At 37.1% G+C, this 17106-nt stretch overlaps 1 protein-coding gene across 6 annotated transcripts in view; it reads right to left on the bottom strand.

Moving 5' to 3' along the window:
* The window catches only part of Ryr2 (ryanodine receptor 2), a 659796-nt gene that overhangs the window by 213007 nt on the left and 429683 nt on the right, over positions 1 to 17106 (bottom strand). For 5 of the 6 annotated variants that reach the window (XM_063260102.1, XM_063260104.1, XM_063260105.1 and 2 more), the window contains 3 exons: positions 16557 to 16704; positions 3744 to 3952; positions 765 to 939 (listed from right to left, as the gene is read on the bottom strand). In XM_063260102.1, the coding sequence (XP_063116172.1) occupies positions 765 to 939; positions 3744 to 3952; positions 16557 to 16704 (532 nt within the window). The remainder of the gene's footprint in view (positions 1 to 764; positions 940 to 3743; positions 3953 to 16556; positions 16705 to 17106) is intronic. The other variant, XM_063260103.1, reaches the window with a different exon arrangement.

Genomic DNA, 17106 nt, shown 5'->3' with positions numbered 1-17106 from the left:
CGCCGGGGCACCACTGCAACACCAAATATTTCAACACGTAAGAAGAGGTAGCTAATATAACTGAAAAATTCAGTTTTTAACTTCATTTCATTTACACTGATTTACATTTAAATGGCTCCGTGTGGCAGTGGCCACCATGTCAGAAATGAAGAACAACTGCTTTCCTCTGGGCTTTGCCAATGCTCCCAGATTTCCTTCAAAGTCTGCTCGCTGGTCATCTCAGCACCACAGGACACAAGTATTTGCTGCCTTCACTGTGCTTCAGTGGACTTCTCTGCACTTCACAGTCACATATACCCACTGAACAGGAGCTACACAAATGTCAGTCTCTCTGGCAAATCACGTCAGGCGGGGTTTTATCCATCTCTGTCCCCTCAGCTTCCGGCACAAGGAACTTCCACGGTCAGTTCTCATTCCATTTTGTGAAATGAACATGAAAGGTGATCAGTCAGAAATTAACCAGGGAGGATCTAAATGAAAATGTAATCATTGTGGAGCGCATCTCAGCCTGCTGCTTGTTTTCCTGCACTCATCAAAGCCATTTCCACCTTACCAAAATCCTAGCTAAGTGGTACAGATAATATTTCTGCTAAAGCAGTTTTAAGGGCATCTGATCAAATCAGAGAGAGGGGACCCTGGTGATTTACAGCTGTAGCTCATCTGTTCAGTCACCCTCAAATAAAGAGGGTTGGTTATGAAGCATTAGAACAAACAGCCTCATTGTAATGTAAAATTTAAAATGACATGGGAGACAGTGCACTCACCATCACCAACATCAAAGTCTTTAAAAGCTAGTTCGGAACCCGAGTCATCAAGCAGAATTTCGCCGTTCAGTGTGAACATCATAGTGTGTTCATTCATGTCAACCATACAGCCCACAACATCACCTGCTTGCCAGGAGCGGCCATAGTGCTCGTTGCCCTGGTGCCATCGCTGAGCCTAGAGAGGACAGAAGAGTTCTTGTCACAGTGTCATACAAGGGAATAGCACCCCACCAAAACTGATAAAACTCTATGAACTCAGCAGTGGGATGAGCTCTAGCCAGGATATTATCAGCCTGCAGCAATGATCTGAGCCATACAGAGATGACTATGAATTCTATCCTTGATATTAATATGGCATGTGACTTAACTCTTGAAACAATTCAAATGCCATATCATGACCTAAAGCATGTTATTTTTACAATCTAACCCACATGCTTTCAATCAATAATGTATATTTATTTATTATTTATTATTCATTCATTCTATTTATTGTATTTTCCACAATGACAATTTTCCCTGCAAAAAGGTTGCTTTTCTGTGGTCCTACAAATACAAAGATTTGAAAGCTGGAAAGCTATCATTTAAAATTATGATTTTCATCTATTTCAAAATAAAATTTCATTTCTTAGAACCCATGGCAAAGATACTTTAACAAAATGAAAATCCAGAAGCTTTTCAGTTATATAATAAAACCCAAAACGTTTTCAGTCAAACCTAAAACTGTTCTTAAAATATTTGCTATAATAGCAAATCAAAAATAGAATATAGCTGCTATCAGAGAAACCTCAAATTGCAGATGCGTTTGAAACATAAGTTGGATAAATATATATGTTAGATCTAGAAGTATAATCTACTAGTTTATTATACAAAATTATTTACATTAATTTGCTTTCTCAAGATAAATGTTTTAAATTCTTGCGTATCACCTTCACTTGTTGTTAACTATATACCTTCACATATCACATGAACTGATCCATGAGGGTGTACAGTTATCTACACAAAACAATGACATATTCTTCTTAAAATAACACTGTATTTTAAAAGACCCTACCAAAACAACTTGTCCAAAGGCGTTAAAATTTAGAATTTACTTACTTAGCTTTGGTCATCACCTTCCTGCCCCACCTAATATCTGTCCCCAACTTGAGGACCTTCCTTGCCTGTGCTTGGGTAGGGAGACTTTGGGTACTTTAACTTGCTACAAGCACCTCCCCTGGATCCTAACTTTTGATCTTTAGCCAGGATAAGGCTAAAACTGCATGTTTAGTGGGTTCTTTTTCAAAATTTAAATAAGCTTTGCTAATTTTGGACCCCCCAAAAATGTCAAAATTTTCATTCTAAAATAAAAAACAGGATTGAAGAAACGCGATGCTATAGAACAAAGTTGGCCAAGTATCCTAATTTCTAATTGAGATGCTTTCCCACACAGCACACACACCTGAAATACTGAAAGGGCAATTTCTGCTTATTTATTCTCATATTCTTTATTATTAAATTAGCTTTCTTCCTTCATATGAAAAAGACTACCCATTTAATAAAGAAAATCAGATAATAAAACAATACAGAAATCTATAATTTTGTGAATTTAAAATGACTATTTTAATCCTATTGTATTTATGAGCATGTATACATTAATTTTTATATTTTTAAACATTTTATTCATCTAAGATAATCTTTAAACATTTACACAGTATATCAATAATGAAATAAGCACCTCATAAGCTCCCATCTAAGAAATATAAATACTAATAATGTTGAAAATAAAAACTGCAATCCTAACTAACATTGCCTTCAACATTCTTAGTAACTACCTTAAATTTACTTTCTAATGATAAAAATGGTGTACATTTATGGGTCCCCTGTGATATTTCAATACATGGACACGCTACATAACATTCAATTTACACTGAACATCTCTGTCTCCTCACACCGTCACTGCTCCACAGTGACAATATTCCAGACCCTGTCGTGATCTATACCCACCCTGTCACGCAACAGCAGGCCCCTGCCGAAGCTTCTGGCTCCTGTAACTGTAACTTAGTTTAGGATCAGTCTTTCCCCATCCTCTCACCTCTGGAAACCATCAATCTACTCTGAATTTCTGTGCAGTTAGCACTTTTGCGGTTACTAACTGCTCATGCAAACATCATCGTTACTTGAGACCAAGTCTTATATTAGAATCACAGTGTTAATTTATATGCACTTTTGATAACAGAATGTTCAAATTTTAAAATATTGATTATGTCAGAAAACATACTGTCATTAACTGCCTCCCACCCCAAAAAAAACCCACAATACTCCCTCTCATTTCAAACACACTTATCCTGTGGTTTTTTTCTGAAGCAGTTCAGAAAATCTTTTATGTCTTTATGCAGTATGATCAAAGTACAGTGAATGCTGCTGTCACTGTATGCTGAGTGTCGTCCAACAGAAGGGCAGGCCCATAACATTACAGAGTCCTCCTCCACCTTATTCATCAGATCTGGCACTTTGTGACTTCCCCAAAGTCAAAGTGACATGAAAAGTAATTGTTTTTAATCAATTCAGGACATCAAGGCAGCCAGGACAATGCAATGAGAGACACTCAGGAAAGCTGATATCCAGATCTGCTTCAGAAAGTGGCAAGAACAATGAGATAAGTGTGTTTAAAGTGAGAGTATTTTGAGGGGTACTAATGGGATTGTGCCTTTTATTTAAATAATTAGTAACTTTAAACATTCACTGTAGATTTTGTCTCCTCTCACAAACGTTATCTGTAACACTTTTGATGAACAAAATGACTCATCCGTCTGGGTGACTTTCACCGTATCCACCAGACAGGGGACAGCATTGGAGGACTACCAGGAATAAGGTGCTCCTGAGCATTTGGTACTTCAGGCCATGTTCTGCACGGTACTGATCGCCTTGTTCCCTAACAGTACAGCAGGGGACAGGAAAGGCCACCTGGAGACATCAGTCCTCCCAAGGCCACTTACTCACCTTGAAGCCATCAAAAGCAAACGCTCGCTCGTCTGAGCCCAGCTCCTGATCAGGTTGGCAGCCTGGCCTGCTCCAGCCGACCCGCATGTCCCCTGCAGTGACAGCCTCAAACTCAAAGTACCACCGTCCTGCCTTCACTGCATATGTCTTCTCAGCTCGGAAGATGCGGAAGCGCTCACCAGTGCCACTGCACACTTCTGCCCTGGCTGCTGTGTGATCCAGATGAGAAGGGAGAATTGAGAAGATGATTAAGCCATCAGTCAGCCAGCTCTTATTCCACTTCTGCCAAGTGTCTTCTTATCTACCCATCCAAGCACACGTGAGTGCACACTGTAGAGAGTGCAGGATTTCCCTGGATTAGGCTGGGGAGGGACTCAGGGGTGCTGACCTGCGTGGCAGGCTCCCTTCCCTCCTGCATCCCCTCCCCAGAGGGAGCTGTCTAAGGAGGAAATCCCACCAGCCGCTTTGAGTTTGGTAATGGAAGATCAGAACTTGAGGGTCTGGCTGGAAAGGGGAGTCTTAGAAAGCTAAAAAAGCTCTGCTAGGAAACAAACAAATTATTTATGGATAAGACAGAAAAGAAAGCAGCAGCCAGGAACTGAAGACAAACAGAGACAAATTAAGAGAAGAAAAGATGTAACTACAGGCCAAAATAACTGATGACAATTATCCCCCAGAGAACAGCCAATGGACTCACTGATGTGATTCAAAACTTTTCTCCCACATTTTCAGTGTAATATATCTATAAAAATATAGCAAAGAGGGCCTGGAATTTAGGTTAGTGGCATAGTGTCTGCCTGGCAAGTGCAAGGTTCTGAGTTCAATACTTAGAATTAAAAAAAAAAAAAAAAAAAAAAAAAAACTTTGTCTTTAAAAAAATATAGCAAAGATTATCTTGTGGTGAAACACTATTCTGCTTAAATGGTTACATTTTGATCTGCGCTGATTTGCTGTCATGCCCTCTTTTATCTCAATCTCCACTCCATTATTTACTTTTTTATTTTTATCCTTTTAATTAAGGGAAAAATAAATAAAAATAGCAGGATATATTATAGCAACCCACTTTGACTTTCCATTATCTTGATTTAAAGTCCTGTATTACTCTCACCATCTTGTTTTTGACTGATGTCCCCCTATTCTCCTTTGCTTGATAGTACCAGGTTCGAAAGTTTAGGCAACAGCTGTGAAGATAGTGAGATTCATTAGGACGCCCATTCTCGATGACTTTTATCTACTTTTGAAGACTACAATGTCTCCAATGTTTTGGTTTTGTCAGTTTTGTTCTTTACTGTTTTGTTCAATTTTATTATAACTGATGATATAGGCAATTCTATTAGAGATACCGGGAGGCATTATGGTAACCATTATTGATCACCTTGTATTATACTTTTACATTATCTATTATGTCCGCCCTTTTGATTTGATTGACTCTGTTCTGTTATGTCACATTTGGTTCTACTCCCTTCCAAAAAAGTAATAAGAACTGTGGGAGTAACAAAACCCAAAATGTGTAATTGTCATTGTACAAAAAAGAGGAAAAGAAAGTGCTCTAAATGATATAACTGCATGTATGTTTAAGTGTATAAGATAGAAAATGATATCACTGAGTTTTATTGGATCATTGAACAGAACTGTTTGCAGTCTCACTGTTGGAATGTCCACTTTACAAGCTTTAACTTTGTGACTTGAACAATTATTTCTAAGATGACAATATGTAATCCATTAACTAGTGATTTCCTACTGTTTATTTTTTTCTGTAAATCTGTATAACTTGTACCCTTTCTCTGTTTTTTTTCCTCCTTAAATAACATTAAATATATATATATATATATATATATATATATATATATATATATATATATATAGCAAAGAGATCTGAGGAGAAAATGAAAGGGTCAGAGTCCAACATCAGACCCAGTACGGTGCAAAGGGCTATATCACTGTTTGGCATACATGTCTCCCTGTGTGGATGCTTACATACTCCATAGCTATATACAGATACATAAAGTATAACAGCAGGAAATGAGACGCCAGAGAGACTGAGAGGGCCAGGAGGGTGAACCTGACTGAGAGCCATGAAGCCAGGGGGCAGGGATGAGAGTCCCCTGAACTGATAATGCGCGCAAGAACAGGGCACCTCTTCACGATCTGGCTTAGATCCAGAAGTGGAAACTTCAGGGACTCGACCAACATCACACAAGCCATAAGCGGCAGACCTGAGGAGCCATCTAATGCTATGAGCCTGTTCCTCATATGCTGCCTCCGGTTGCTGGCATGAAATTAGTATGTGCTGACTACTCACTTGCTCCCTTTAGAGACTTGGGCAAGACCTTGTAAACAATAACAGTTTAATAACAGTTTAACCATTGAGTTGTTATTACCAAATTACAACTGTAAAGTCATCTAGACAAATACACTCTGAAGACTGCCAATAAACACACAGATTGAACAGCTGAAGATCATGTAAAAGTAAAACCATAAAAGATCGTGGGCTGCAGAATCACAGAACTTCCTAATATGCGATTAATTAATGATATAGTCATTAACTGTTTCATGATAATGGTAGTGCAGATCGTAACAGATAGCTGGACTTCATCCACTGACTGACTTTTCAAAAGTCAGGTCAAGTCTCTGAATACAAGAAATATCTCTTTAGAAAGGATAAAAAAAAGTTTCAGCTCTACTACTAAATATGGGGAGTTTTTTTGAGAAAAAAATACTATCAAAATATATGCTACTTAAAGACAATTACTAATTGAATGATTCTCAATGCTACAATACTAACAATTTAAATCACAGGAAAAATTGAATTTTCATTCAGAATTGTTGGAGCCTGTGAAGCTGAATACACATGCAGGGCTGTGTCATGGCCCGAACACGGCTGAACTGAGAATGAGGGGATGTCTGGGGACAAGACAGGTCACAGCTAAGGACAAGTAGAGACTTTCTCCCAGGACAGTTCTCCTTAATTAGCATCATCTCTTGGTTGGCAGGGTCCTTGAACCCTGCCCAAGGTTCTGCTCAGGTTTCCTGCATTTTCAAGGCTAATCGCTTCCTTGTTTGAATACTAAATAAATATGGGTTACCCAGAGACACTGTCTCAGCCACCAGAGTTAAAAACCTGCAGGGGGTTTTGGTCCTCCTGGAGCCCTAAAGATCATGTACCGCTTGTCTCATTCATTTGGGCTTTCTCTGTGCACTCATTTGTGAGATTGGGGATCCAGGCACAGACTCCAGTGCAGAATGTAGTACAGCCTACTAACCCATTTAAAAAAAATTATAGTTATAAACTTCCTAAATTAACCTAAGAACAGAATACAAGCTATGAATCACACAAACTTTGGGAGATTATTTTCAGGGAAGAAAAAGTTCTCATGTACTTATGTTTATTTATGCTAACATTTGAAATAAAATTTCTAGATTATATTCTAATATTCAGTGACAGAGTTAACAATTTCTAAGTATGTTTTATTCAGTTTTTATCTTTAGAAAGTAAATTTCTACAAAGTCCCAGGTTCATTTTCCTGTTATGTTTTCAGGACATCAGATTTTGCAAATATACTGTGTCCTTAAGTAATGCAAAACTAATAGTTTAGCACACTTTAATAGTAACTTTAATCGAATATTTTAGAAGGCAAATTTGATTTAACAATATAACAGGTAAATTTCCTTCAAAGCTCACTACAGATCTTTTGGTATCAAGAAAGGTCACTAGTGCTTTCCACTAACACAGGAATGAAAACTGAGGACCATATGCAGAACATGCAGTAATAACAATAAGAAGCTTCTTGGTCTACATGCAAGGACATTAGAATGATGTACTTTGTTATTCTTTGTTGTTCCATGCCTCTTCCTGCATATGCCTGGGTAGACCACAGTTTATATTCTATATTTATTAAAATAGTGAAAAGTAGCTTATATCCATGGTTTAAAGAAGCAACAATTTAGAATTCTGTTTCTACAAGAAAATACTAATGCAAAGTCTGGGTCCACAGAAATGTTTTTAAAAGACCCAGTCTAAGATTATCTGTCTCTCCATCTATCTATATTTTTTACCTACAACTACTTAAACACTTATATAAAAGTTATGGTATAAACTTATACATCAAAAACAATTGTATGTATCAAACACAAATGTATATATATTTACATAGTCAATTTATATACACTATATATAAACAATGTTGTTTATATATAAAAATATATATGTCTACCACTAGAGGGCAGTCAATATCTACTTATGTATTAAAGTCCTCAGCTAAAGCTACAGGAATGGCTAGCTAATCTCCAAAATTTTACATGTATCTAGAAGCCTTTCAAATTCCTTGTATTGTTTTGAATAAATCAATTTATACCTTTACAAGACCTTGTCATGAATAAAAGTAGATTCCATTTTCAAAGGTTTTAATATTTCATTGAAAATAATATTTCAAAGATATTAAAATTCAAATAGAATCAACATTTAATCTGGAATAAATGTCTGCTGAAAAAGAGGAAATAAATTGTAGCCCTAATTAATAGAGCTAAATTCGATCATAACAAAATTTCTTTACTTTTAACTTTTTAAAATTTCACCAACAGAATGGTTACAAATTAATACTTGTACCTAATCACCAAATTCATTTTGTTTTACACCATCAAATCTTTCATCTTTTAATTTCCACTACCATATCCCTTGTTCAGAAAAATCATGATGTTTCCAAAGCTTTCTGAGTGGTCTGCCTGCCTCCCAGCCCTGTCCCCTGACCCATTCCTTCCCACCGCTACCCTAGTTACCTTGCTATGGTAAACTGAGGCCATACATCAAGCGATGCTGTAAAAGCTCCTGTGGCGGGAACTCCCTGTGCAAATGTATCTACATCTTTCGAGCTTGTTTTTCTGCTATTCCGTATTTTGTCCCAGTCTTCCTTTCTTCAGCCACTACTACTTCCTCCGCCTCTATCATGCATTTAACCTGAAGAGACGTCTTTCTTCCTCTTTCCTTGCTTCATCACATAAGACAGGCTTTCACTAAAGCCCTCATGCAGGGACGTCCTTTCTGACACAAATCCCTACTTCTTGAAAATTCTGTTCCCGTCAATGATCTCACTCAGAGGATTACTGGTTCTTCTCACTGGACAGTTAATCTTTCTTTTGTAATTAACAGAGAGTACAAATGGATCTCTACTATCAGGTAGGCACAGTGAACAAGAAACATGGTTTCACTTTCTCCTGGGCAGTACACAACACTTAAGCTCTTTGATCATTCCTCATGTAACTTCAGAGAAGTAGAATTTTGTCGACTGCCAATACTTCTATCTCTAAATTCTTAAAATCGAGAGACAATGTGGGTATCTAATCACCACTTTTCTCCCAGGCTTATGTCCTTTTACAAACACACTCACTCTGTAAACTCATTGAGTCCATCTTTCTCCTTATTATAGAATGTTGCACATTGAATGTCCCTATGACTCTTCTCTCTAATTGCTCTGTCAACCCCGATTCTTGTCCAACTTCACTATCTTCATTCTTGACTTCTAGACCTGCTCTGCTGAGCCTCCTGGAAAACACATGTAAGGAGCAGATTGGTATCACTACTAATTTGTGGTCTTCCACCTCACTGGATCATTCATGTTTTTCTGCTGTCTCTAACCTGCAGTTCTCTCTCTGTTTCATTTCACAAAACAGCTAGTTTGGCCTGGGGTTGGGGATTTAGCTCAGTGACATAAGTGCCTGCCTTGCAAGTGTGTGGCCATGAGTTCAATCCCAAGGAACGACTTAAAAAAAAAATTTTTTTTAAAACAGGTAGTTCTAACCTCTGCTGATGATTGGCATCAGCAAAAATGGCAGAGTAAGGACCTCTAGAAATCTTCTTCCCTATAAATCACCCTATTCAGCCTTTCCAGAGTCCTGAAAAGTAGCTAAAGGCAGGAATAGTTATTTAATGAAAATGAGCCCATGTTTGCACAATAGGTCTTGTGGTATTTTAGCATGCCCCACTCTCTCCCTCTTCCTGTCCCAAATTCTAGACACACAGAAAACCAACAGCCCTTCATTTCAGTGAAGCCAGAACCCAGAAGCCTCTGCAGTGGACAGCACAGGGTCAGAGATGCCCCCATGCTTGATTCCCAGGTAACTGTGTGATTTTACCTTGCTGGTGCTTCACTGGAAAATCTGACTTCTGAGACTAGTCTGTATTCCAACTGACTTAGACCTTGCCCAGTGCAACAGATTTCTCCATAGAGACATTTGGTTGAAAAATATCACAGGCAATTTTTTAACAGTGTAACTCCTTAAGGTGATAATAATAGTTGAGATAAACAACAGCTGATCAAATATTTTAAAAGAAACATCTGGGGAATGAGATGCACAGCCGGCTATGAAGAACACCAGCATATCTACAAGGTCATGGTTAGCCCTTTGGCTGTGCAGGTACTTAGGAAAGACCTCACAAGGTCTTCAAGACTATGAGGCTACACAACAGTAGGTGAAGGCTAAATTGAAGTCAGAGGTGTGGGAGCCACGAACCTACAGGTAGACGGGGCCTCAACCTCAGCAAGAACAATGCAAATTCTTGTTCTTGGGCATTTAAGGAAATCTCTGTCCTATCACTGGCTAATGGCTAAATTAGTGACACTTTAGTTTCAGTGGCCATATGTTATAAACAATATGAACACCACAAATCTGGCTTAGAAAAATCACTAAGTAAACAACAAGCACAACTTAGTTAAAAACCTAGTTTTCAGTAAAAAATGATGAAACATGCAGAGAGACAAGAAAGCATCTCCTGTACACAGGGGATAAGGTGGGAACAGTCATAAGAGAAATTACCCCGTAGGATAAGATCTAGACAAAAATACTAAACTATTTTAAACATATTCAAAAGCCTAAAGGGAAACATGTAATTAAGTAAAAAACATCAAACAAACAAACCACAACAGCAAAACCATGAGACCAGTGTCTTATCAAATAGAAATGCTCAATAAACAAAAAGAAATTATATAAAATGGAACCAAATAGAATTCTAGAGTTGAAAACTACAATCACTGAAATTAAGAATTCATTGAAGAAGCTCAACACAGGTTTCAGCCAACAAAAGAATTAATCAAATTAAAAATAAACTCACTGAGATAATTAAGAATGAAAATGAGGGAAAGAAAGAACAAAGAAAAGTAAGAACTTCAGAGGTCTGTTGGACACAACCAAGCAAACACACAATGAAAGTCACACGAGGTGAAGAAACAGAAAAAGCAGTGAAAGAACAGCTGAAGAAATAACAGGCAAACACTTTCTAAATTTAATGAAAAAGAGCCAGGGACACAGCTCAGCCGCACAAGTCACTGCCTGGCAAGTGTGAGGTCATGTGTTCGATCCCTGGTATCAAATTAATTAATGAGTTAATTAAAAAGCATTCATTTATATATCCAAAGAACACAATGACATTTTACTCAAGCTCATGGTCTTTGCCTGAGACTATGATTAAGGGCCATAAATTAACTAATCTGGCAAAAGAAATTACAAGGCAGTCAAATGCAGGCACTGAGAGCTATCCAGGGCCAAAATCCACCTTACCTATGCTCGAATCCCCAGAACTACACAGTAGGCATTAAATATCCATATATTACAATCACATGGAATGAGAATTTCAAATCCAATATTGACATCCACTGGAATGCTGTAAACATGACCATCTTTTCTTTCTTCTCGAAACCCATTCATTCAAAATCATACTCAATAGATCATTTCAAAGGGTGCTGTAAAACCAGGATCTCTCAACACTGTAACTAAAGACCAGCTCTGCCCATTGCTGTGGTTACTCAGTAGTGACTTCCTGAGGAGATGCATCATCCCTCAGAATCCTGAGACTTTACTCAAAACAACAGATGATATGGAAAAGTAAAAAAATGTCTGAAAGCTTAACACAAAGCACATATATCTAACATCGACTACTTTAAAAGATTAATAAATCAATACATAAGAAGACTGATACAGACAAAAAGGAATGAACAACTGTGAACATCAAAATAGAGATATCACTACAGATCTCACAGACATTAAAGGGATAAGAGACATTAAAACTGTATTCCAATAAATATGGCAATTTAAATGGAATGAATATCCTGGTAAACATAACCAAATAACTTTCTTTAAAAAATAAAATTTCAGGGCAGGCATCGTGGTGCACACCTGCAAGCCCAACACTCAGGAGGCCGAGGCAGGAGGATCACTGCAAGTTTGAGGCCAGCCTGGGCTACCAGCCTGAACATAACAGTGAAACCCTGTCTCAAAAAAAAAAAAAAAAAAAAAAAAAAAAAGACAAAAAATAAAATAAAATTTAAAATTCAGCTGGTTTCAGTGACAAATTCTATCAAATATTTAAGGAAAAATAGATATAAAACCTTAACAATTCCTTTCAGAAAATTTAAGAGGAAAGAATAATTCCTAACACATGATGAGGACATCTTTAACTTGATATCAAAATTTGATAAAAGGTATTGCAAGGAAAATTATTACTTGGATCCCACCTTTACCCTGAAATCACAATCTGATAAAATATAAAAATAGTGCAAGAAAATTACACACCAAAATTCCTCATAAACACAGATATGAAAATTCTAAACAAAATATTAGCAAAGAGTATCCAGCTAGATAAAAAAGGAAATCACATACTATAACTGGAATTAAGTTTTGAAAGCAAATAGTATTCAAAATGTCAACAGTAATAAAGAAGAAGAGCTATATAATCTTTTCAATAACTGGCACAAAGAAGTACTTGTCAAAATTCACCATCTAATCCATGATAAAAGATCCCAACAAACCAAGAATTTAAGGAAATCTTGTCAATGTGATAAAGACCATCTGCACAGTAGTGTGAACCATGGCACACATGCCACAGCCAGCTGTCTGTTACCACCAACAGGTCACCATCACTGACACAAACCCTACAGCTGACATCAGAGTTGGTAGAGAAGCACTATGACTGTTTCCTCCAACCTGGAGACGGGGCAGGATAACTTTTCTCACTACTGTATTTCTATTCAACGTTGTTCTGAATTCTTTACCAGTTAGGAAACCAAAAAAGACATAGCAATTGTCAAGAAAAAGTTAAGTTGTTTCCTTACAGATCTCATGATTATGTATACTGAAAGCTCTATGGAATTTACAAATAAATAAATAAAGCATATGTGTGTGTGTGTGTGTGTGTGTGTGTGTGTGTGTATATATGTTTACCCAGATCAAAGGTTATGAGACTCATATTCAAATATTAATTTTCTCACATTCACAGTAAATAACTAGAAAGCAAAATGAAATTAAAATTAATTTCATTTAAAATAACATCAAAATAGCAGATGAATATAGCAAATAATATGTAAAGCCTCTATCCTAAAAATTACAAATAATGCTGAGATGAACCACACAGGACCAAACTAAACAGAAGAGTGTATCATGTTCATGAATTGGTAGACTAAATATTGGGGGGGGGTTGGTTTTAGTTTTTAAAAGACATGGTCTCACCAATAGTTCAGGCAGGCCTTGAATTCACTACATGGTCCAGATGGACCTCGAGCTCATGGCAATCCTCCTGCCTCAGCCTCCCGAGTGCTGGGATTATAGGTATATGCCAGAACGCACAGAGTAAATATTATTAAAACATCAATTCTCCTAAAATTAATCTATAGACTCAAATGAAATTTCATCATAAGATAAGTTGAATATAAAATGTATTTAGTAATGCAAAAGGGAAAATGAGAATAAAGAGATCCTTTAAAAAGAAGAAGTGGAGGGACCTACCCTCTACAATTTTAAGATTTATTATTGTAAGGTGATAAAGGTAAAGACAGTATGACATACACTAGTGTATAGACGATGAAATGGAACAGTTAGTCCAGATACATACTGATTTACATGTGGTCAGAAGATTTTCACAAAGATAGCAAGATAAAATAATTTGGAAAGGTAATGTCCCAACAAATAGTGCTGGAATGGTTGGCTCTTCATTTATATAAAAATTAAAGCTTAGCTGAGCTCAGTGGCACATGGCTGTAATCCCAGCCCAGGGAAGCTGAGGCAGGAGGATAGCAATTTCAAGCCCATCTTGGGCAATTTAATGACACATCAAGACCTTATATCAAAATTTTAAAATATATATAAAAAAGGCTGGAGATACAGCTCAGTGCAAAGGCCCTGGGTTCAATTCCCAGTCCAATGCAGGGGGAAAAAAGAGTCACTACCTTAACTTTACAGCAAAACAAAATTTAATTCAAACTGAATCATAAGCCTCAACATAAAATCTAAAATAATAAACCTCTGCGGGAAAATTTTTATATTTTAGTACAACAAATACTTCTTAGGATTAAAAGCACATAAATACAAACACATAAATATCAGCCAGCAATTATAGCCCAGAGTATTTATGAGAAGTGAAAGCACCAATCTACATAAAGACCTGTATATAAATCTTCAGAGAAGATTTCTTACAACACCAAAAACTAGGGACCACCCCAATCTTCAGCAGAAGAGGTGGAGAACAAATTGTGGCATATACTATCCATGAATACCACTGAGCAAAAGATGTGGTCACACTTATAAAAACATGAATGATCCTAAAAGTACTGTGTTCAACAAAAGAAGCCTCATGCCAAAAAATTCATAAAGTAGTGACTACATGTATACAAACCACAAGAAGAGGTGAAGTTAATTTGAGATAATAGAATTTAGGAAGTAGCTACTTTGTTGAGACCACGAGGAAACTTTCTGGAGTAAAAACGTGTTGAACCTATAGTTCTGGTTGAAAATTCCATTTGTGCATAAAACTGTCAAAACTCACCAAACTCAACATTTAAGATGTGTATACTCTTTCACATGTAAATTATACTTTAATATAAAAATTTAATCTAATACAGAATCAGTCAGCTTTCCAAGTATGTTCTACATGAGGCAGTTGTAGAATTCTTTTTTTTTATATTGTGTTTTGTGGTCTAGCAGCCTTTTACTGTTCACTTCCTACACAGTTGCAATGCAGTCTCCAAGTCTTGAGATAGGTATCTTTTTAGTGTCCTGTGTGTATCTAACAGCATCTGTTTGTAACAGTGTACCAGTAGCCAGCTATGGTGGCACATGCCTGAAATCCTAGCACTCTGAGAGGCTAAGGCAGGAAGGATAATAATTTCAAATGTAGTCTGGGAAAGTGCTCTAAACAAAAACATTTTAACGGGCTGGAAAGTGTTCTGCATAAAGGTCCTGAGTTCAATCCCTAGTGCCAAAGGGGTATTATACATCTATAAAGCTAGCTGCAAAAAAAAAAAAAAAAGTTGTATTATGCTTATGAATATTACTTTTATCAAATGGATACTTAATTTTACTTACAGGAAAAGATGGATCCAATAACTACTAAGTCTCTCAATATTTAAGTATAAACTTAATCAACTCAAAGAACTAAAATCTATGAGAATGCCCAGGGTCAGAACCTTGCACTTAACAATGAGCCAAGAGGAAGACACAGAAGACCCTGGATCATAGTTTTCTTACCTATAAAATGAACATAATATGAATACAGTTCTCACAGAGTTACTCAAAGCAGTGATCAACAATTCCAAAGGTCTTAGGACATACTTATGGCATATGAAAGGTATACATTAAGGACTCTATAACTACTATTTTATTATTGTTATTTAAGATCTCAATTCACTCTCATGCAGATATCACAATGAATATATTAAACAGAGGACATTTGGGACAGTTTTTTAATTCCTTGCAAAAAACACAGGTAGTACAATAAAAGACAAAAATTGGCATTTAATTTTTGCCAAATCTAAAATATGGATATGAATGATAAAATAAAATTGCATGAGAAAGGTTGAAGTAAAAGACTTTAAATCATATTCTTAAAAAATTGTTTAAGATAAATATGTTCTTACGTCACCTTTAAAAATTCATTAACTTATGGGCTGGAGCATAATTCAGTGATAGAGGACCTTTTTAGCATTTGTGAGGCCCTGGGTTTTATTCCAAGTATCACCAAAGTGGGGAAAAAACCTTAACTCAAGAAATATTTATTGTTCATTCTAATGTGTTCCTGTTATGGTTTGTGTCTAGATATCCCACCAAAGCCTCGTGGGCTTTTTTGGAGGTAACTGAATCTATAGTTTGTGATTGATTTAGGATCCAGTGCTGGGATTAGGGGTGTGAGTGCTACATCCACCATGCGACAGGTAACCTGCATACAATATAAGGAACAGAAAGAGGCCTGCCTCTTCTCCACTGTTGCTTTGCTGCTTTCTGCCTGTCCTGACTGTGCTCCTCTGCTGAGTCCTCCTACCTGGGAGCCAGTTAATTATGGACTGAAACCTCTGCAAACTGTGAGCCAAATAAACCTTTCCTCTTCTAACTTTGAGAGTTGGGTATTTTGTTTGAGCAACAAGAAAAAAGTGACTAGGGCATTTCCTCTGGTAAAAGCTTCACAATAATTAATTAAATATTGCTGATATGAATGAGTATGAAGGTGAGAGTTAGTAAAACACTAGCTCCCACTAAAATCAGCTTTTCTGGAGGGGCACTGGTAAGGTAAGAGAGGAGGTCATTATCATCAGAGAGGTCACTGCTTATAACAGACTGTCTGGAAAGTTGGGCTTTCTCTTTCCCTGAAGAGTTAGTGCGTTGTTACCCCATTGACAGGTGGGTCTAATCCCATTTTCAGCGAACTAAATCCACTGGCCTAAATGTGTGCTTGGTCTAGAAGACCCTATCGAATCCTTTCCTTATATTCATTTATTTGACTTTGAAGAATCAGCATGATTTTGCAATACAGCAAAGGGAACAGAGCGAAGCCAGTACCGTGGTCTTGGTCCGGGGCCTCCAGATTGTAGCCATACCCCAGCAGTGTGCGCACTGCCTCACGCAAGCTGTCTTTGTTTGATTTCTTGGTTCGATCATCTAGAAGGGTATAGGGAACAAGGCGAGGGTTTCTTCTGTTCTTGACATCCTAAAGCAAAAAAGGTATGAAATCATCAAAGCAGTGCAAGTGGCTATGGGAAATAAATCAGCCACCAAATACATCAAAGTTTAAAGGCTCTAAGGTTAGAGACTGCCCCTCCACATTCCCTGTGTCTTCCCCAGATCCAGAAGTTATCAAAACACCACCAATGTAAAGGATTTAAATAAATGATTAAGTGCAACAATTTAAAATAGGTTTTCTACATGAGAAGAGAAAGGACTAAAGACAATAACAAAATCTAGCTTCACTGATCTCTAACCACCTTCCCGGTGCCATGGACTTAGGTATCTGGTCAACACAGACAGCTGTAATTTCCTACATTTGCTTATAAGCATTTGTTACTAGAAGAGCCAAATCAGTGCTGGTCAAACTTCAGTGACTGTGAATCAA

Source organism: Cavia porcellus, unplaced genomic scaffold, assembly GCF_034190915.1.
Source record: "Cavia porcellus strain 051 isolate PalLab524CR breed Dunkin Hartley unplaced genomic scaffold, mCavPor4.1 scaffold_13, whole genome shotgun sequence".
Lineage (NCBI taxonomy): Eukaryota > Metazoa > Chordata > Mammalia > Rodentia > Caviidae > Cavia > Cavia porcellus.
The sequence above is the reverse complement of the archived record's forward strand: the minus strand, read 5'-3'. Positions and strand labels throughout refer to the sequence as shown.